Source organism: Hippocampus zosterae, chromosome 7 (genome assembly GCF_025434085.1).
Source record: "Hippocampus zosterae strain Florida chromosome 7, ASM2543408v3, whole genome shotgun sequence".
NCBI classification, from domain to species: Eukaryota; Metazoa; Chordata; class Actinopteri; order Syngnathiformes; family Syngnathidae; genus Hippocampus; species Hippocampus zosterae.
The window spans coordinates 5,925,940-5,948,100 of record NC_067457.1 but is presented as its reverse complement, the minus strand read 5'-3'; the positions used below and the strand labels follow the sequence as shown (position 1 = coordinate 5,948,100).

At 42.8% G+C, this 22,161-nt stretch overlaps 2 protein-coding genes across 3 annotated transcripts; one reads left to right on the top strand and one right to left on the bottom strand.

Annotated features, from left to right (window-relative positions):
- Positions 1-198: 198 nt before the first annotated feature.
- Positions 199-18,003, bottom strand: baiap2l1a (BAR/IMD domain containing adaptor protein 2 like 1a). Of its 2 annotated transcripts, none has more exons than XM_052069302.1 (14): positions 17,748-18,003; positions 15,248-15,323; positions 14,558-14,644; positions 9,789-9,850; positions 9,210-9,281; positions 8,907-9,041; positions 7,010-7,162; positions 6,798-6,941; positions 5,291-5,414; positions 4,624-4,837; positions 3,987-4,046; positions 3,660-3,810; positions 1,605-1,645; positions 199-1,512 (listed from the first exon to the last, which is right to left on the bottom strand). In XM_052069302.1, the coding sequence occupies exons 1-14, from the start codon at positions 17,796-17,798 to the stop codon at positions 1,440-1,442; spliced, it is 1,443 nt and encodes a 480-aa protein (XP_051925262.1). In that variant the 5' UTR covers positions 17,799-18,003; the 3' UTR covers positions 199-1,439. The 2 variants fall into 2 exon arrangements, with proteins under 2 accessions (XP_051925262.1, XP_051925263.1); XM_052069303.1 differs by having other exon boundaries at positions 3,660-3,807.
- Positions 18,004-18,900: 897 nt separating this feature from the next.
- On the top strand, positions 18,901-22,121 carry tmem130 (transmembrane protein 130). Its single transcript, XM_052072680.1, has 8 exons — positions 18,901-19,065; positions 19,131-19,201; positions 19,267-19,438; positions 19,517-19,662; positions 19,837-19,921; positions 19,996-20,198; positions 20,933-21,033; positions 21,651-22,121. The coding sequence occupies exons 1-8, from the start codon at positions 19,058-19,060 to the stop codon at positions 21,786-21,788; spliced, it is 924 nt and encodes a 307-aa protein (XP_051928640.1). The 5' UTR covers positions 18,901-19,057; the 3' UTR covers positions 21,789-22,121.
- The last annotated feature ends 40 nt before the right edge of the window (positions 22,122-22,161 follow it).

The window sequence follows — 22,161 nt, the reverse complement described above, 5'->3', positions numbered from 1 at the left end:
AAATAGAGAAATGTACTTAAAGACGGACGGATAGACAGACGGACAGTTAATTTTTTGATTATCTTTGCCTTTAACGGGCTTGTCTATAGCTTTCATTCTAATCTCATGAGACTACGCTTCCCTTCGCATCCTCTGGTCCATGTTTTGTCCAGATGTGAACATATATCCACATACACAAACAAGAGATTGAAAAATGTTAACTGTATCACGTTTTATTAAGGAAAAAAAGGCATCGTGAACACAATGGCAAGGTACACTAAAGGAGGCACTGAGGAATAACTGAGAATGATCACTTCTCCATCATACAATACACATTCTGTAAATGAAATGCGTGTCCAAAAACATTGGAGCTCCTCACAAAATCTACTTAATGTATTTCAAAATTGTGACCTGTCATATTAATAGACAACGTAAATGTCAACCAGTGAAGAACATCATCAGCATATTGCATAATCTGCACACCTGCCAAAATCAGTAAGTGTGAAAAATATTCCCTTCATCAAAATGGTATTCGTTTACAACACTGGCAGTCAAACCAAATCCTAGCTTGGTTTGAGCACATCATGGACATATGCTGTACAATTTAAATATCTCCTATAAACATTCTGCTTATGAATATAAACGCTTATTTCGGATAGTGACGTACTTCATTGCTGGCTCTCAAATAACAAATCCTTATTGTCAACACAGCACGCTCCCTTCATTCTCACAACCTCTGCATAACATCACAGCTCTTAAAAAAAGACAACTGAATATATTAAAAAATAGAAATGTGAATGTTTTCCTTGTATATGCATCTGTCTTTTTCACTAAGTCAGAAAGACAGTCTGGTTGCTAGGCAGTCTCGTCAGGAACATGGCAAAACAAATGCATTTATCACTGCAGTAACTGCAGCTCAAAGAACAAAAAGCTTTGGGATAATGTGAGTCCTCAATTTGTTCTGCACAGACAAATTCTTCCTCTAACCGTAACTGTAGTTAAAATGTTTTTTACCGGTATTTGACATATAGTACATGACGACAGAGAGTGGCTTTAAAAAAATGGCACATTAAAAAAAAAACAGCTAATGTTAAAACTTATGTTCAGAAAGTTTCGGCTGGAGGGCGTGATATTTGAAGCTTAATTCTAACACGTTCAAACTGTTTTTCTCTCATTCAGTAGTCTGGGAAATCTTTGTATTTGGGTGTTTGCAATTAAATCCAGCTGCATTTATGATGAGAATTATTTGGAATTATTTGACATGAACACAGACTGGATGCATGTGCCACAGATGCATAAACATGACACTTGAGATTATATGTCCGTACTGTGGCACGGTAACATGGATTTATTTTTGGATCCCTTTGTTCGGATCCCAAAATGGTGAGACGTCCATTGAGGGTACAGTTCTTTTGGTTGGGTGGCAGGGCTAGCATGATTCCCCCCGAACTGTTTTGTGTTTAGAGGACAGGTGCTGATCGATCATTGGTGACGGTGGGTCTCAGCTTGACCGTCGCGAAGGGATTTCCTCCTCTGCAGAGAAGAAAATTTAAATTGTCGAGAGGTTATTACTCAATATGAGTGGCAACATTTTAGGAACAAGTTAGTTGTGTTCCATCACTCACCCTAGAAAAGGAACCTTTGCTGTCCCGTTTTCTAAAGAAACCTACAGACACACAAAACAGACCCTGAGAAGAAGCTTTGGACACAAAACAAAACAATCCTTCATAAATACACACAAATCACTCCATTTGTGAAAAGGCAGTGTTACCAAACTGGTTGGATTAGATTACTCATCAACAATTGTCCTCCTGCCTGATGGTGTGCCATGTAACGCTTTGAGACGTAAACGTACAAGTGTATACACACTTCCAGCTCTCCGTTTGGAATCTAGCTCGTCTAGAAATGCCTGCGAATAACAACACTCATTCACTCCCTTTTTTGGTGTGTGTGTGTGAGTAAAATTAACATAAGTATTTCAGCTATGGGGTGGCCCGGTAGTCCAGTGATTAGCACGTCGGCTTCACAGTGCAGAGGTACCGGGTTCGATTCCAGCTCCGGCCTCCCTGTGTGGAGTTTGCATGTTCTCCTCGGGCGTGCGTGGGTTTTCTCCGGGTGCTCCGGTTTCCTTCCACATTCCAAAAACATGCGTGGCAGGCTGATTGAACACTCTAAATTGTCCCTAGGTGTGAGTGTGAGTGCGAATGGTTGTTCGTTTCTGTGTGCCCTGCGATTGGCTGGCAACCGATTCAGGGTGTCCCCCGCCTACTGCCCGACGACAGCTGGGATAGGCTCCAGCACCCCTCGCGAGGATCAATCGGCTCGGAAGATGAATGAATGAATGAATGAATTTCAGCCATGTTGCTGAAGGGGCTGATTAACATTTTAAGATATAGCGTTGTCGGGAACTCCTAAATTTGTTGTTGAAGGTCTCCTGTATTATGTTTTCTATCCAGCAGAGAGCAGAAAAATAGCGTTGCGTCCAACAACGCAACCCTGAAAAATAAAAGCTATTGTTTAATGTGTTTAAACTCCACCTCCTATTTTTTTTTGCCTGTCAGCTCCTTTCTCGACTTCAAACTTTTTTTTTCCCCCACAGATATTTGTCTGTCAAACATGGCTGTTTTTGTCCCGCAATGCGAAACGTCCTGTATTCTTGGATCAGGGAAGGGCAAAGTTCTACGAGCACAAAACATCACCCACCCTTTGATATATAGTTAAAACTGACAAAATTCATTGGGCACGAATGGAAATTTGCTGCGTTATTAGTGTCAAAGTCCACTTTTGCCCCCGCAGCCTCATAAACAAGACTTAAGGAGGGCGGTTAACTTTTGACCTTTCCTTGAACAACACTCACATGAACAAAAATATGTCATAAAGAAGTAGTATAGGGAAATGATGATCCATGACATTGCACTTGGGAGACAGTTAAAACCCTGAGGCCAGCAGGTAGAGAGGACATTGCGTACAGACACAGTGGGAAGAAAGTGGAGACTAGAGTCGTGCCTGGACTTGTACGCCGGTTGGTTGGACAGATTCAGCCTCTATCGGCAGAGATATCACCAACTGATACTGTGACAGGACCCTCTTCCTGTTCTTATGATCTCATCGTCACTCCTAGACGTTCGGCACGTGCCTCTACACACATTTTTCATTTTAATATAGTACACGCTTATCAATCATATCCTAGATAAATGTCATGACATTATACGACGGGCTGAAAGAATTGATTCTTCAAGCTGTGCCTCACTCAAGGGTGTGGTTGATAAGAGACAATTACTCAGAGCTGAAAACGTGTTATGGAATGTTTGGAGGGGCGGGTGCAGAATATGGACTAAACCCTTGGGGCGGGGGGGGGGCAATAAACTTATCACGACAGGAAATATATAAGGTGAAACTCAAACATAGCCACAGCCCTCTCCAAAATGATAAGCCAGAACGAAGAAAAGAATTCAGGTTTTCTCAATCCTCAACTGGTCAGCCAACAGTGGCTCATTTTATGCTCAAAATTGCTCAAGAAAAAGGTCACAACGGAGTTACCGGATACGTACATCACCACCGGTGTGTCAGACTGTACAAATGGATTTTGGGTGTCAGTGTCGAAAAAAAAAAATCATGTCTTTGCACTTGCAGACATTTCAAGTCATCTCTCTTTTGCATTCAAAAATAGCGGTACTGACCATATTCTGCGGCGATTGCATTGACCGTACAACAGTGCTTGAGGGGGAGTTGTCCGAATAGTCTGCCGGCGGTAGCAACACGGGCGCGTCCTCATCCAGCTCGGGTAGGCTGGTGACACTCGGACCTCGCGCTGGTGATCCCAATTTGCTGCTGTATGACGTGTGACAATTTACACCTCAGCGAGAATAATTTAAATATGCAATATTGACATAGGGTAACATCAACACTTATTTTAAATTGCTTCTACTTTTTTTTTTTTATTAACAATTAAATTTGTCTGCATATGTTCCAGACAACAAAATAAATATAAAAATATGTTTGCATACCTATTTGATGTGAGAGTCTCAGAGTAAGGTCTGCAGTAGGACGAGGGGAACCAACCGCGCCTAACACACAACACAACAATATTAGACACACAGCAGTTTACATTATATATATATATATATATATATATATAAAAGAAAATGTAAAATGCTACGCTAAAAAGCATTAGCATGCAGAAGAGCACTTTATCATCTGGGAAGACTTTCTGCAAGATTACGGAGTGCATTTGTGGGAATTTATGAAAAAAAAAATAACGACTACAGGTACTTGTTTTCCTTGTACGTGTAGTTCTACATATGTTCTCGACCAGGCAAAGAGTCAGCAGAAGAATTATGCGACCGCAAACATACCTAACATATTGTTATGCTCCCATACGTTACAACAACACGACAAAATATAGCAAGACAAAGTTGAAACGTGGGCTGGGGCCTTTTTACGAATTGAAAGGTATGTGAAAAGGACAACATCACATTCTCCAGTGAGGAGAATGTGTTTGTTTACAAAGATGTAACCGTCTTTGAAAAAAAAATAACCCTACTAGCATACATCATCCCATTTAAAAAAAAAAAAAAATTGCCATATAAAAATAATGCAACCCCATCGTTGAAGAGGCAAGAAAAAAAAAATGAAAATACTTACTGCCCAGTCTTCTCGAGCTCGCCATAAAGCCACCCGTCCTTCTCTTTCTTCACGAGCGTGATGATCACATCGCCCTCATCAAAGCTGAGAAGGGTGCCGTCGTTTCCCGCAGAGTGAGGAAAGATGGTCCTGACCCGAGACTTTTTAGTCATCTGGAGACCCGAAATCTCAGAGGCCGACCGGGATGGACTGTCCTCGCTGAGGCTGCCCTGGTCTGAAAAAGCAAAAATTCATTAAAACGTGAACATCAAATAGCCCACATTGTACATCAGCTTCCTAAATTCTCACGCCGTGAGGTTGAGGTCAGGGTTCCTCCAGTCTGTACATCCAACAACGCCTGTTTTGAACATCATATAAGGGTCTTGCTAAAACCATGACAACAACAAAAAAGCAAGCAGAGAATTGTCTTAAATTATCACTCTATCAAGCACATCCCAAAAGTAAGTGCAATAGGATCCGGATCTTTTTCTTTCTTTTTCTTTTTTTATGAATCAAGCTGGATCGAATTTTGTGCTGAGCTACGCAGAAATGATCGCCTCTATGCCTTTACCCTTCCACGCACCCTGTAACCTGATAACATGATAAACTGTCCACTGTAGCAACCGCTGGTCCTGAAAGGGTTAACGGGGTGTACCTAATAAAACGTAGAGCGTGCGAGTATTTGTACCTGAGTGATTCTCTAAAGAGGAGGTGATTGGAGATCTTGGCTCGGGGTTGAACATGTTTGCGAGTGGGCTCGTGTGCGCCTTCAATGCAGGCGCAGGGGGCGGCACCATGGACTCAACGCTGTTCTGAAGGGGACAACAGAAAATAAGATCCAATTATATATATGAAAAAGACGTGTGAGAACAAAAAATGAGTTAAAATACTGATCGCTACGCCAAAGTCCGCGTGGAGTTATTGATGTGAAATGCGATTAGCATCTTATCTGCGCTCGTCTACGTGGCCAATACAAGAGGTGGCCTCAATGTTCAATAGGCTTTATCAGCAGGAAACAAAGTCGGAATCTCCAGGGCCGATAATCGACTCAGAGACACTCTACACAAACATCTGACGCATCAGCCGGGGTGGCACCTTTGCGAGATAATGGGCAAAGAAGAAAAAGATAAAACACTCAAGTTCCTCAACGCCATTGCTGACATCCTGCTTATCTTGTGCGGAGAGCAATGCCGATGTCACTTTTCATCAAGAGTGACAACAAAAACAAAAATATCTTCTGATTTGTTTTGCCCATTTTCTTTGGGGGGGAATTTTTTTTTTAATGTCATTATTGCTGTCTTGCGGCCCGGTAGTCCAGTGGTTAGCACGTCGGCTTCACAGTGCAGAGGTACCGGGTTCGATTCCAGCTCCGGCCTCCCTGTGTGGAGTTTGCATGTTCTCCCCGGGCCTGCGTGGGTTTTCTCCGGGTGCTCCGGTTTCCTCCCACATTCCAAAAATATGCATGGCAGGCTGATTGAACACTCTAAATTGTCCCTAGGTGTGAGTGTGAGTGCGAATGGTTGTTTGTTTCTGTGTGCCCTGCGATTGGCTGGCAGCCGATTCAGGGTGTCCCCCGCCTACTGCCCGGAGACGGCTGGGATGGGCTCCAGCACCCCCCGCGACCCTAGTGAGGATCAAGCGGTATGGAAGATGGAAGATTATTGCTGTCTTATGATGTCATGCATTCGTGTGTAAATAATAATAATAATCTGCCAAAATCAGCAGAAAAAAATAAGAGCTGATCATTATCATAGGGTGCGTTACTGCTTTCTGTTTTTAAATGGGTGTGTTTGCGTGCTTGCACAGGCAAAAGAAAAGCCAGGGTTCCCAGTTTCAGGCAAGTTCAAATTTAAGACTTTTAAACTCAATTTGAAATGAAATGGAAGAATAACTTCCAATGTCCCACATGGTCCAAATTTGCTTTTGCACATAAATGACAACTGAAATCTGTGACGTCACCACGAATCAATCGCTAAAATATCCAATTATGACCTAGTACATCTTTTTTTTTTTAATTTGTACACCACAAAACTGAGTTTTTGCAGACTAGCACAACAAAGAGAATACTGGGAGAGAAACAAAAGTTTTTTTTTTTTTTTTTTTAAAGCACAAAAGGCCATACCAAAAACGGGTTACCTGTTCCTTTCCACCCTTCAGTTGGAGCATGAATGACTACACAACAAAAACACACAAACCCTATTGTAGCGTTGCGCAAGCAGCGATTGCTCTGGATGGATGGAAAGTCCGTCTATCATGTGCTTGACCGTGTCCGGCACCTTGCTGACGTCGCAGCACACCTCCTGCCAGCCGGGGAGCTTGTCGTTCAGCATCTCTTTTGCCTAACAGGCGCAAATATTATTATATTATTGCTGGCTTGGGTTGGAATTATTGACAAATCGGCTCTTACTTTGTCATGAAAGTAGCTAATGTGATAAGAGAACATGCAGTGTTTGTCGACCAGGAAACAGAAGCGGCGCTTTTCTTCCAGCAGGGCCTCTCTGCAGCCGTCGGCGATGAACTTCTGCATGTCCATCTGGCGCGACGAGATGGTCTCCATGTACTGCGGGCACCCCAAAAAACATATATATATATATATATATATATATAAATTGCAAGGTCAGAAAAGCCAAGACGTGAGATTATTAATCTCATTAAGGTGTCACTCTGTCTAAATGGTCAAAAAATAAAGCTGCAGCGGAGCCTCAAGTCGGTCAATTTTTTTTGCGCCATTTGCCGATGCATTTTCAGCTACTTATTGCATGGGACAGTCAGCCAAACACACAAACACAAAATGAAAATACTTGCAAGGAGCACGAAGACGTTCAAATTGGGCAACCCGACTGAGGGTTCCCACTGTCACCCAGTTGGCCACGCCCATTAACTCATTCAGTACTAGCCAATTCTGGACCAAGTCTGAAAAGACGTTTAAAAACGTCTTTGGGAGCGAATGAGTTAAAGGCTCATCAGCACACAAATATATTACAATGGTGGATCTTGAGGTTTTTACACCAAGAAACAATTTTAAAAAACACACACGTTCTTCATTTTTTTTCTAACTCAAAATTCTTGAATAAGAGGAGAAACCACCTATTTGCATTTTGATACACCCCAATTCCCCCCCCAAAAAAGAAAAAAATCACAAACGCCTCAAAAATACCAGAATGCTATTCAACACATATCAATGCATGAGAGCAGTCTGATTGGAAGCTTCACGGGAATGTTGCAACGTCATCGCTTTCGGGGCTACTAGCTCTTATCTTTACGAGAACGGAGCCAATAACTTCAGCACAAAAAAAAAAAAACATATCCGGCTGGAGGAAAATAAAATGACTAAACATTTAATTCTCTGAGTTGAGTGTAAACGCCTTGAGATAAATGGCGAGGCGTCCGTCTTCAGCATTTATTGTCATACTTTCGTGCCCGGGTGTCTGCATTCATCCAATAAATGTGCATAGAGTAAAGAGTGGCACACCCTTGCCCTGCAGGAAGAAAAAAACTGTGGCCACACCTTCAGGCCTGTTTGATTCTCATTGTTTTACATATGAAGGCATTCAAAATAATGTTGGGACTTTTGTCTGCTGGGTGTTGAAAGGCACCTCTGCCCCACAGAGAGATTTGAAATGGTTAAAGTGTAGAAAAGGCCTATAAAAAAAGCACTTCTCGACCTTCTCCCCGTCCTTTTACCCCCCCCCCACACACACACACACCTCCTTTCTCATGTCTTCCCCTGGCTGTCATGGTAACAATAAAAACAGCCACTTCCTCCTTACTCGCTCCTCTTATCCGTGTCCCCCGTGGCAGCCCAGTCAGATGCTGAATCAGTGCTCTTCACTTCCCGTTTTCAACAGATTCTCAATCCCGCAGACTTGGCGCGAGCCAAGCAATCACGTTTCTGTGAGCCCTTAGGCTGCGTGATGATTAGAAAGCCCCAGGCCGGGCCTCACCTCCACTCTTTGGTATAAACGAGGGATCCACTTGGGAGATGGGAGGCTCACGGTTTCAGCTCGGTAGAATGGCATGCTCGGGGTATCAAATGTATGTTTATTCCAGATCAACGTTTAACAAAAGGCCAATACGAAAGCAGCCCCCCCCCCCCCAAAAAAAGCCACTTTCACAACCAACAGAACACTCCTAGAAAATTTCTTTTTTCTTGCCACATTCATTTGCAAATCCCCCTCCAGCCAGTTTTGCCGACGCAACCGGACCATTAACACCTAACAAAAGACATGAATTCAATCAGGGTGTTTGCAAATAAACACACCTCAAGCGACGCAGACTCAGCTTTTATTTGGTTTCAATCTCACCTCGTTCTCCTTCATCTCATACTTGGACACGTTCTTGCCCTGGCTCTTCCTCCTCAGCTTCTTCAAGTCAGTCTGCGAGCGATCCAGGGATTCCTGCTTCGACTTGTGTTCTGACTGGTAGCGCTTGAATGTAGCCTAAGGAAGGGGAGCACGTTATATGTTTCCTACTCGTGATGTTTTTTTTTTTTAATAGATCACAAGAAAAATCCATTCTGCATTTATCGGACACTAACAATGATTATTTGCATCAATTCAGATCAATCAGAACCCATGCATTTTTTTCCATCTTAAATATGAACTCACATTCATATACTTCACATCCATTTCTGTCTTCTTTTCCAGCTCTGAAAGAACTTCTCGGTGGAATCGCTTGAACTGAAATAATGGAGAGGACAAGCAAAAACCTTTATTGTAGTTCAGTCGCTCGCGCCTTTCCAAAAAACACGCCGCGCATCTCGGTCCCGTGCCATTATTATGATAACAAGGGCCCGTGACAAATAACTTTAATATCTTCCAACTTCTTAAAAATCCCACAAGTGAGACTTTTTAATGAACTCATTCAGTACTAGCCAATTCTGGACCAAGTCTGAAAAGACGTTTAAAAACGTCTTTGGGAGCGAATGAGTTAATATAATTGAGTTAGCTGTTAGCATGCTCGGGAGAGGCCGCTAACTTTTTATCTTTGATATTCTGTTCATATGGTATCCATGTGGGACCAAGATGGATTTTATTTTTGGAATGTATTGTTTTCATTCCTTCTTCCAAAGTCATGACTCTTCAAAATTTCAGCACTTTTTTTTTAGGTCATGTGAGCCAAATAGATTTTAGGCACAAGCCCACAGAAGAAAGACCTGCTTGACGAAGGCTGTTGGGGCAACTTACATTTTGCTCCAGCTCAAAATGGACCTTTTTGTGGACATCGGCAATCTCCATCAGAACCATACCTAGAAAGTCACAAATGTCGGTTAATCGCAAAAATCCTTTGAAAGACAACTCGGCAAAGTACCACACTGTGAAATTGATTTTTTTTTTTGCAGTCCGCTTATCACGCTTGCGTTCACGACAACCTCGCAGACGGCAACAATGACATATCTTCCTTCAGTGTTTGAACAGCTGTCAATCTCTGTCAAAACAATCTGCGTGTATGATTCTGGTAGTGGAGAGGGAGCAGATATAGAACTGTCTCCATTCAAGGCCAGGCTGCACCACAGATCGAGCAGCGTACGGGCACCGAGACAATGGCAGTGAGTCAACACCGTGCACGGCGGCGGACAATTGTAAATAAGCAGTAGTGCTCCCTCCCTTCATCACAATGGGGTGAAATCTAGACTCCAGGTTTACTCTGGGACGGTGAACTAATGTAAACCTTTGCACGGTGTCCAGGATCATACAGTATGGGGGCATATGTGGCGAGGTAGCGAGAATGTGCGATCCCTTAAGGGGCCTGTGGACATGTGGTGTTTTTCCCTAAAAGAAATTCCTCACTCTGGCGTCATAGAAGAGCTCTGTCCACAAACAATAAGACTGGAATTTCCTAAAATCTCTTAATTCACGATTTTTACATAAATTAAAAACTAAACTTTTGTCAAACATCGATGATGACGTTAATTATAAATAATTCATTGCTCACTTACTCTAATTATAAAGAACTAAATAAAATTGAATGTTCGTTAACTTAATCGATGACTGACATTGCCGTCTGTTTTGAAAATGAAATGTGGCTCGCGAGCACAAAACGACCCCGTCGCTCTTAAACGTTCCAAATTTTTCCATACGAGCAACTGTGAATTGTTACTTTGTCACATCAACACTGTTGGACAGAAATTTCCGCTGCTTTGTTGTGGTTTTGTTTCTGGAAAACATACGACAAACAAAAGTTCAAAGAAAAGAGGGCAGAAATGCCCCCCCCCTCCCCAACAACACTCTTCAAACACCATATTAAAAGCATTATTTTAAGATAAAATAAGATAACCTTTATTTGTCTCACACTGGGGAAATTTGCAGTCTACAGCAGCAAAATTGGAGTGGGAGGGGGGCGTGAATAAAGTTTTTCATTGCACAAAATAAATGTTTCAGAAAAGAACTGTACACAGATCAATATAAGTGCAATATAAAATAACGTTTTATAAATATAATATTTAAAAAATAAATATTAAATAAACATATCCACGTATAAACGCCCACGTTCTTGTACATTCGACCTGACACTGCCCCCCGCCCCCGCCCCCGACCCCACTCTGAGCAAACAAACGCGATGATACACAGTGCTACTTCTGTCATCTAAAAGGTAGCGTCCAGCTACAACAAAATTGCCCTCTGAAGGTCACCAGAATTTACTAGTAAAAGCTGTCTTTGTGCTTTCCCACAGGGAGGGGCTTGGGGGGGGGGGGGTGCGCTCGGCGTACGACAGTTCATACAGTCCACACAACAGATCGCTGCGGCACGGGTCAACGTGGTGGCTGACAAGGAGTGGGTGGATGGGGTCAGCGAGGCCGGCGTGCACCTGCAGCCTTTTAGTTAGGTGTAAAAACCTAGAGGGAGGGGGGGGGGGGAGGCGGGAGGTGGCCCTGATTAACCCTTACAGGCACAGCGGTTACTCCAGTGGACGGCTTATCATGTTAACAGGTTCCAGGGTGCATGAAAGGGTTAAGGCACCTATAATAAAGGAAGTTACGTGGATACTCATTAGACAAAAAAATGGAAGAGCTGATAAAATATAATGACAACCAATTCTTGGCGCGCATAAAAAAAAATGTTGCCCTGCGCAGCATGATTTACTATTCCAGCGACAGTTCACCTTGGTGGAGTACTGCAATACATCAGACTGGATGTACGGAGCAGGGATATCTAATATTATGGACACCTTAATTGGCAAAAAATTGGGATCCGTTCTGTAAAATATGAGAAAATATTAAATATTATAACAGGCCTCTGTTTCTAATAAAAAAAAATGGGGAGGAGGTGTGTCCAATATTACACTGTACAAGCACGGAATAAAGTGTCCTGTAGTTTGAATATGAAGTTGGAATTTTGGGGGGGATAAATAAATAAATAAATAAATAAATGTTTCTTTACTTCTTTGTTTTTAAATGGCTATTCAATAGCTATCGTTACTGATAAACCTCTGCTCCACACTTTAGTCCCTTTATCGGTAATACCGTGAAACTAAGTGGCAATGTCAACATTTACTTCACAGGTCGATTTGCATTTGAATAAAAGTATGTCTGGAGCCCTATAATGAATTTACTGATTAATATAAATGGACAATACTATCAAAACATTGCACATCTCAATTGCAGCTCTGAGGTGAGTTGGCAGAAAAAGGAAGAAAGAAAGCAAAAAAAAGGTTGTACGCATGTATCAAATGTCAGTCAAACAGGATTTTTAATAGTTGGCGGGAGGCGGAGCGAACAACGCCGATGTCATTCTTATTGCGTGATATCATTCCGGTAGTAGAAATGTCCTGTGATGAATCAACCACTACTGATTCGGTGTCCATTAGGGTTTATTGTGCAATATGAGTCAATGTTAGTGGCTTCCTAAGTTTACTTTACCCTTGACAGTCCTTCCCTCAGTGCGCCAAGTACAGCGTATACGTATCATGTGTTCTCTCAACTAGCACTGAGCCTTCCAATGAGATGCATCACTGAGCTTGCCCACGCAGGTCTTGTGTGTGTATGTGTGTGTGTGTGTGTGTGTGTGTGTGTGTGTGTGTGTGTGTGTTCCAACATGACTACATCCTCTTGAGCGTCTCCCAAAAAGGTTTTCACCATCATACATCGCGGGGCAGGCGTTGCAGACCGTTGCCTCAGACATGCCACACCCCTTTGTGTTGTAAGAGTGATTAAAAACGGCAAAATCCATATTGACTCAGTGGACCGCAGGATGTTTCCGTTCTTTTCTTTCTGTCCGTTATCGCGGCAGTCGGCTGTGTCATTTATCAAATGACTGCGGGTGACTAAATTGAAACTCTGTTCGTGTCGGAGAATGTTTCAGATCTGAAAAAATCCACAATATTCAAAAGTGAGAGAGAGCAAGAGAGCTAAGAAAGATTTTCAAACGCACGACCAAAGGGCAAACTGCTCACCATGTGACACACACGAGCGCGCCGCCAATATTGTGCGAGTGTCTAGACAGTCAAACAAACTCATCAAACAGCTCCGAAATGTTTAAATCATCTTATTAAAAGCTATCTGTGGGGAATACGCTCACCGTGTCCCCTCCATTCGCAATCATCTTTCTCCGAGGTACAAACAGCTGCATCTGACATTAATTAACATATTTCCAAAATGTAAAAAAAAGATGCTTGACAAAGAGAACAATGAAAGGCTGGAAGGGGTGTGGTTTGCACCATTCTCTTACTCCGCTCACATTTTTAGTCCCTAAATACCTGCTGCTTTTCAAAGACGAAAGGAAAATCACAAATCACATCACAAATGTTCTCTGAATAAAACTCCTCAACTCACTTGACACAGTTCCTAATGCCAAGATTCCCCGCCATAATAGTAAAGCACCATTTTTTTTTCCTCCGTGAAACTCTTTCAGTCATGTCAACACAGTTCCTTCACGCCAAGATGCGACAACACGGCGCCAAAGTAAAAGGTTGATTGCTTTTGCTTTAACACAAACGCAGCAAATAGCTCGATATTTAAGTAAAGCATAAAAGATAGGGGGCGGCCCGGTAGTCCAGTGGTTAGCACGCCGGCTTCACAGTGCAGAAGTACCGGATTCGATTCCAGCTCCGGCCTCCCTGTGTGGAGTTTGCATGTTCTCCGCGGGCCTGCGTGGGTATTCTCCGGGTGCTCCGGTTTCCTCCCACATTCCAAAAACATGCATGGCAGGCTGATTGGGCGCTCTAAATTGTCCCTAGGTGTGAGTGTGAGTTTGGATGGTTGTTCGTCTATGTGTGCCCTGCGATTGGCTGGCAACCGATTCAGGGTGTGCCCCGCCTACTGCCCGGAGACGGCTGGGATGGGCTCCAGCACCCCCCACGACCCTTGTGAGGATCAAGAGGTACGGAAGATGAATGAATGAATAAAAGATAGGTTTGAAAAAAAGTGAATTTTTGCTCAGCCTCAAATATGCAGTTTCACTGTCTAGAAAAACAGCCAATCACACCTCTACACAATTTCTAGGTTTTCAATTAATGAGATTTCAGATGTGAGCTAAACCGCTAGCCCACCGCGCTGCCCTAAGCAGTTCAATAGAGCAAAAAAAAAAAAAAAAAAACAGCAAGTGATCACTTCACTTCCACTTTGAGCCTCCCGCGAGTTCCACAAACAGACAAACAGTTGGTGGATTAGGGCGAGTCAAACTGGGGAGTAAAGAAGTCTCAGCGGCGAGAAGACATTCTGCTGCGCTCGTGTTTATTCAGCGTGTTTGCTGTATGACGCCTGCACTGGGGCTGCAAGAGAATTCACACACTCTCGATAAATAGCCCCAGCAAGCGGGGAGTGAGTGCGAGACCGCTTGGGCGTTTTTTTTTTTTTTGCACGAGATTTGATGGATCAGAAACAAATGCGTTCTAATCGCTTTGAAAATTAGAGCAGCTGTAGAATTCAAGATGTATTTTATGAATGCTAATACTTTCACGATGGTGTCGTTTGATGGCAGAAATCAGGCTCAAAGAGTGAAACTACCACGCCACTTACCAAGTTCCCGGGATACTGGAGACAACGTAGCGTTTTCTCCAATTTTTGTGATGGCATCAAAGTAGGCCATTCCTGCAATAGTCATCCCTGTATGGGAGGATCACAAACGATTTTGAGACGTCTTTCGTGAGTCACATTGTAACCGTTAGACGGAGACGCATACTGGAATTGTGTCTACCGTATTGCGCATCGTCACTGGTTCAGGACAATGTATGTGTACGTCAGATGTTGTCAACAAAACAATCAGGTACCTGTACTACAAAACAATCAGGTACACACAGAGAGCCAAGATTCGAACCCAGAACCTCGAAACGGTGAAGCTGACGTGTTAACTATTTGTTAATAGTTGTCAACAAAACAATGAGGTACTTGTAATAAGGTTACCTCAAAAGAAACCATTAACTGTCACACGAATGACTTCAAATGCTCATCAAAATGGAAGAATTAGATTTTTGAGCCTTTTTGACCATGGTCAACTTTCACGCAACATTTGAGCATTATGTGGCAGTACTTGCTGGGGGGGGGGGGGGGGGTTAAGCAATTAGCTAAACCCCACAGAAGTTGACGAAAAGTACTGCAAAGATGCACTGGAGTGCACGAGGAGCGATTTGAACAGACAGATGAGCGAACCACTAGTTTGCCACATTGAACATGCCATCAAAGAAAGTAAAAGTGCATCCTGTGTGTTACCTGTGACTGACTTCTCATAGTTCTTCCCCAAGTTGACCAGGTTCCTCAGGCTGGGATTGAACTGGTCCATCACATTCTAGGAAACAATTGACAAGATTGAGGGCAAAGTAACGCTGTCATGTACACACACTACATACATCCAATTTCTAGGGGGCTTTTCCTCATTAGCGTTACGGTTGCGTTTAAGTCTATTTCAGCTGACATAGTTCAGTTTAGGACACCGCATATTACGCACACTCAAAGCCTATAATGGGAAAACAATCGGGTACCTGTTAGAATGTCAGCTCAGACAAAACCGCTAACTTTCTTTTTTGAATGACATTGACAAAAATGTTCAGAGCTGAAGCCCATCACCACGGACGAAAAGAATTTTGTTATTGATGGGAATGTTATGAATTGTATTAAAGCCGACAAAACAATCAGGTGTCTGCGATGCAAAACATTCCGGAAACCTGTCGTGGGCCGGAGCAAATGAAACTGTTAAATTTGAGGTTGACAAAAGTGTTCCGAACCGGAGACGATGCCAACTGACTTTGGGTGAAGAGCCGGGTACACCCTACACTGTTCGTCAGCCATTTTAGGTCGTGGTTTTAATTTAAATACAGCAGCAAGAAAACCTTCAACCTTTCTTGTGTATGCCTTACACTCCCTTAAAAGAGCAAAGTCCCGCGAAAAGATGAAAGTGGCTGATATTTGTGAGAAACCTCGTTGCCAACCCCCCCCCCCCCCTCCCCCCGCACCCACACCTTCTCAATTAAAATACCTGAGCGGTCAAGGGCTGTTCACCTCCCAGTCTCGCTCTACTGGCACACCCCGAAAAGAACAATGACGAGACAGGTATGACTTTACAATGAGAAACACGCTGCAGAGTGGAGTTAAAGAGAGGAAAAAAGGGAACAGGTTCCTTCTTTCTCTCCCCCCCCGACCCCAATCCTTTCTCCCCTCCGTCCCGTTCTGCTGAAACTGCGCCATGTACAGACTCTCTGCCATCACACACACACACACACACACACACACACATGAACAATCATGCCATTAATAATAACTCAGATTGTTATTCCACCTTCAAACTGTTTGTTTTCATTGATCGCGGAAGATATCACGAAACATGAACACTCACTTCCAATCATACCAGGGATAACATCAGGGCCTTCCAAAATTGCAGTCTGTATGTGCGTGTGTGCATCGGTGGTATTTAAACGGGTTGCTAATTGCAGTTTTGAAAGAAAAAAAACACCACCAACAACAACAAAAATGAAAAATCCAATTCGACGATAATATTGGAGAATGACAACAAGAAAATTGCATCGTACACTGTCGAGCTCAGCCATACATACTGCACTGTCATCCCGCTGAATCGAATCGCTCCACTTTATAATAAACCTATTAATATCGCACCGCCGTACATCATCTTCTATTGGAGAGATGCACCCTATCTAGCTATATATATATATATATTGGGCGGCACGGTGGGTGACCGGTTAGCACGTTTGCCTCACAGTTCAGTGTTGCAGGGTTCGATTCCGGCTCCGGCCTTCCTGTGTAGGGTTCCCTGAGGTACCCCGCTTTCCTCCCATCCATCCATCCATCCATTTTCCGATCCGCTTCATCCTCACAAGGGTAGCGTTGGGTGCTGGAGCCTATCCCAGTTGTCTTGGGGCAGTAGGCCAGGTACACCTTGAACCGGTTGCCAGCCAATCGCAGCGGTTTCCTCCCACATTCCAAAAACATGCGTGGCAGGTTAAATGGAACACTCTGAATTGTCGCTGGGTGTGATTGTGAGCGCGGATGGTTGCCCGTATATGTGTGCCCTGCGATCGGCTGGCAACAGGTTCGGGGTGTCCTACTGCCTGAAAACTGCTGGGATGGGCTCCAGCACGCCGGCGACCCTTGAAAGGATAAGCATGTGTGCAGCACACACACACACCATAATAATAAAAATGCTTGATTGATTCATTTGAGCACGTTTCGTTAATCACAAATTGAAGACTGTCAAAGTGGCCCTTGCACCCTTTCATTTTTCGCTATGCCCTGAGAGGCAAACATTTGGCCACCGCCGGATTAGATTAACACACAGGGGGGGGGAAAAAATCGGCAAATCTAAAACCAATCAGAGACTGATCACTGATCCCATCTGGGCACAATCTATAGGAGGAACAAACAATGATTGGCACACTGCTCTGACCACAAGTGGCACATTTAACAAACTGACGCACCAGCAGGGAATAATAATAGGGAGTGACATTCTAGCATGGTCTTGCTTGTTGTTGACAGCTAAATATTTCAGCGATTCGGTCGAACGTGTTTTAAATAACCTGACAACTATGAAGCGTCATAAGGCAACAAGGGGAAATGAAAGCACCGAAAAAGTGCAGGTTGCATATTTTTCAATTGTTGCCTGCTTTGAAGGGATTTAGGATCCGAACTTTACATCACAACAGCCAATTCCCCATTTCAAATCGCACAAACGAATACAATAATTTATGCCTGTAGACTTCACCTTGTAAGTTAGTTCGGTGAGCTTGCTCACGTCCTGCGGGGTCCCGGACATCTTGCGCGTGGCTTCTCCAGGTAAACAAATGACCAAAAAAAAAAATTACATCAAAATTAGGAATTATAATCCAGGTGGTAAATCCTTACAGTCGAAACCAGAGAAGGAGAAAGAGTCCCGGCATGCCATGCGCCACTGGCAGCGTGCGTGCACGCAGAAAGACAAACTGGCTTGTTGCAGACTCACTCACCAGCTGGGACGCAGAGAGACTTTACTCAGGGGGTGGGGCCGTGACGTCACAACTGTCGACTCAGCTGATGAGTCCAACAAAATGCATAATAGCGCCTTGATTTACGAGTTTAATTCGTTCTTCGGCCATGCTCACCCCAAAAACGCGTTTTTTGCAACGTGTTCTAATGAGGAAAAAATAGGACTGTGCAATAACGTAGTGCAGAAAACAAACATAACTAAACTATTTTTTTTCCTCAGTTGCTACTGTTTTAATTGACTTTCACTGAACTTCACGAATCAACAGTAAAACAGACTGGGAGTCGTTGTCGTACGAAAAGTACGCTGAGTTGCACATCCAGTTCTTGTTTTTTCATCCGGTTCTTCGTCTCAACGCTCAGTTTTTAAGACCTACGGTTCGGGGGATGAAAAAGGAAGAAATGAATGTGCAAAAATATCCTCACAAAAAAAAGAAGATGCAAGAAACATTGTCACGTAACCGTGTGAATTGATGGTGGGCGGATGTTGTTCATTTATCTGCCGCCATCTAGCGGTGAAAATCTGAAACTCAAGGCTACAGCCAATTATTATTATTGTTTTTGTTTTTGTTTGGGTTTTTTTTGCTTGCAACGCAAAGCAAATTCATTTCAAAGCATTGTGTGAAAGTCTGGTTGTCGCACGCTGAACAAATGATTCGCATGTCTGTCTCACAGTTCTGAGGCTGTGGATTTGACCTTTGAAGTGAACATTTGAATGGGCTTCTTCTCACAGTTGATATAAATTTCTACATCATGTGGACCAGAATATTTTATGGTTTTTCTTTGCCCCAAATGAAACACATGAATCTCAGTAACAATATGAGCAGAAACGCCACACTATGTTCACAGCTGAAAAGTAGGTTGTTGCTCTTGTAGGGGGCCACATGACTGCATTTCATGGTGTCAATTTCAAGCCTTCAACCGAGATCACGGGAAGCTAAGAGGAGCTCAGAAGTCCTGGACACATATTGCCTCTTCTTTGCCATCTTCGTCTGCTAGATTTGACTTCAATTTTACATCCTTGAGGGCATCTCGAGGAGAGAACCAGCAAACATGGACAGGTACAATTTGATTCAGACAGTTTGTATGTTTCGGAAGGTTCATTAACTTGATGATGCGTTTCCAGAACACTGTTGTTGCTTTTCATCCGAATTTTCCTGGGTGTGGCGGAATCTGACGGGCCTCTGACAGATTTAGGTAGCTGAACATCACTTTCTACCTCTTTGCATGCACCGATGACATGTCATCTTTTTTTAAATCAGAACCTATTGCCGGGAAGCTGGTTTTCTATCAAATGGATGGTAACGCCACCTATGTGAGAGACAAAGGAGAGCTGGCGTCAGACATTCCCACCGAGACCATGTTCGAACTTTCCGATCCCCATCAGAATTTCAGCACGGCAAACTTCAGCTTCATGTGGGATTTAGGGAACGGGTATGAGGAGTGCTCTGCAAAATGATTCTAAAAAGTTTGCAGTTGTTTCTAATGAGTATTTTATTGATGGAAACGCAGAGAGGTAATCCAGGGGAATGAGCCTGTTGTTCGCTACCACTACGCTTTGTCTGGAAACTACACACTCCGATTGAAAATTGGAATCAATATGACTAAATACACGCCTGCATTAACTGGAATCTACTCCAAGGATATTCAAGTGCTTGGTTTGTAGTGAACTCACACTCTGCATTTAAAAACAAGTACATATCCATATATATATATACTTTTATTTTATTTAAAATATATATATACATTTTTTAAATAAAATAAAAGTACAGACAGTAAATATTTCAATTGTGCATGAGATCATCCTAACAAGTGTGTAAATTGATTTGTAGATGCCATTAAAAGCATTGAGTTGAAGGGGCCTTCTAATTACGAGGTGTCTCAAACCACCGGCCTTGCTTTCCACGTGGATGGAAGGTAAAAGTGACCTTTAGTTTTTCCTAGCTTTGTATGACCTCAAGGAAGAAATTGAGATCGCTGTGTTTCCCCAGTCCCCCCATGTGGGTGTGTTGGAGCTTCCTTCCCCACTGCGTGCCCGACACGACGGGGGGCTGCATGCTGACTGTGCTGTACGAGAACACCTTGTGGCTCAATCACACTTTCACCTCCACCGGGGTTCACTGCCTGAACATTAGCATCCGCAATGACATCAGCAAGCTGCAGACCTCCTTCAGTCTCATGGTCAGGAAGAACAGTGAGTGAAGCCTACGCACATCCACACACGGCGTGTGTCTTATTGGCACGGTCCAAGGGAGCTGGGTAAGATTCGAGACGTTTTCATGTGTCATGAGGTGTTTCGGATAAAACTGTCATTGTGATGTTCGGCCGCATTTGTTTCGCAGGCGGCGAGAGGCCAGTCAAAATGAAAGGAATGCTCACAGCTGACGATCTGATCTGTGCTGAATTGATTGGCTCTTGTTGCTAAGTTACAACGATGCCCCCTATCCGACCCTAAAATTCTGTGTGGGAAATAAATTGTAGTTCAGATTTAAGTCAGATTTAAATAAAAAAAAGAAAGAAAAACAAAAACAACTTGTATTTTTGGGGGGCTAACACAGCAATTTAAATGTAAATCTAAATTATTGGCATTTATGGCAACAATGTTGGTTTGCGCAACAAGGCTAGCAAGTTGCTGAATTGTTTCTACCTAAATCTTCATGTTGAGAGAACAATACAACGAATAATTAAATCCCAATCGACCCGTTGTGAAATGCAGAAAAGCCTATTTTCACAACAGTCAAACTCAAACTATTTTGTTGAATTGTGCGCAACTTAACATTTATTTGAAGTTTGTTGCCTTCACATTTTGAGTCCACTCAACCTTTTTTTTTTAACACTGAATAGTTCAATCCACCTCTAAACTGTTCCCACAAGCATCACATTGACCAGAATTGTTTTCCTAACAATCTGAAATGATGTTCTTTCCAGACAACATGCTCTTCATCCTGTCCTCTGCTGCAATACTTGTTGCAACCTTCTCTTTCATCACAGTCATCGCCTGTCACCCTCGATATCACAAAAGAGCTCTGGTACAACAAACACAACATAAATTTACATCTGACCAAAGCTTGCCAGTCCAAGAAATGGGTCCAAGTTATCAGTTACGTTGCACGTAAAGATAATTCAAATTTTATTCCGATCATTTTCAAAACGGTGAGAAGCTCAAGGTATTCAGGCCAAGTGGACTAAATTGTTTATCAGCGAATTAGAACTCAATTCATGATAAAGAAATATTCAACATTAATAAAAGGAGCCTTTTGACATTTTTACCGACATATAAGAACCGCCTTATTATTTTATTTGACTTTATTATATACAAATGACCTGACCCATCTGTTCATCGCTTCTGTAAGTAAACATTTTGACCGCAAGAGGGCAGGCTAGACCTAGAAACTAAGAAAAACAAATTTTCTCACACTTCCCTGGGCACAAAATGAGGTTTGCAGAAATCTGAAATGTACATATATCTCAAGTTCTCACGTTTGAATTTGAAGACCACGGAATTTTTTCCACCTGCTCAAACGATATTGAAATTCGTGTTTTCTGTACTTTTGGTTTGGGACCCCATGCTGGCTCTTTTGTCAAGTTTTATTTTACACACATAAGTAACCTTCATTCTGACATGAATTTATGATCCATTTTACAGATTGCAGAATCCAACAACGCTTTGTTCCTGAAGAGGCATACGGATGGCCGCAGCAGAATTGTTTTCCACGTGTCTAGTGTTAAAAGGGAAGAGAATGAGCCACTGTGGGCACAGAATGGCACACACTATTACTCATAACTCAACTATGAGTGCTTCGATGGAGCTACTGGAGAAATATCGTTGCTTGTTTGGTATACTGTAGTTTGGAGAAAAAAAATGTAAACGCTGTACTTAGAGAAACAGTAAGCAAGTTCGTACTGTCCTACTGTGCCACTAGGTCGTATTCCTGCGATGCTCTCTGCTGTTTGAATGAATTATTTAGTTACCCATGTATGTTCACAAGGCTAGCAGGTCATAAACCACGTGTATATTACATTGTGTCAGGACAATCAATTAGTGACCCACTGGCGCTCAAGCTAAACCCCTCATGAATTATTAACTTTAATAAAGGTCATTTCATTTTCAATGTTAGTTTTCAACACAGCGGGTAGTCATCAGGGGGGGGGTTTGT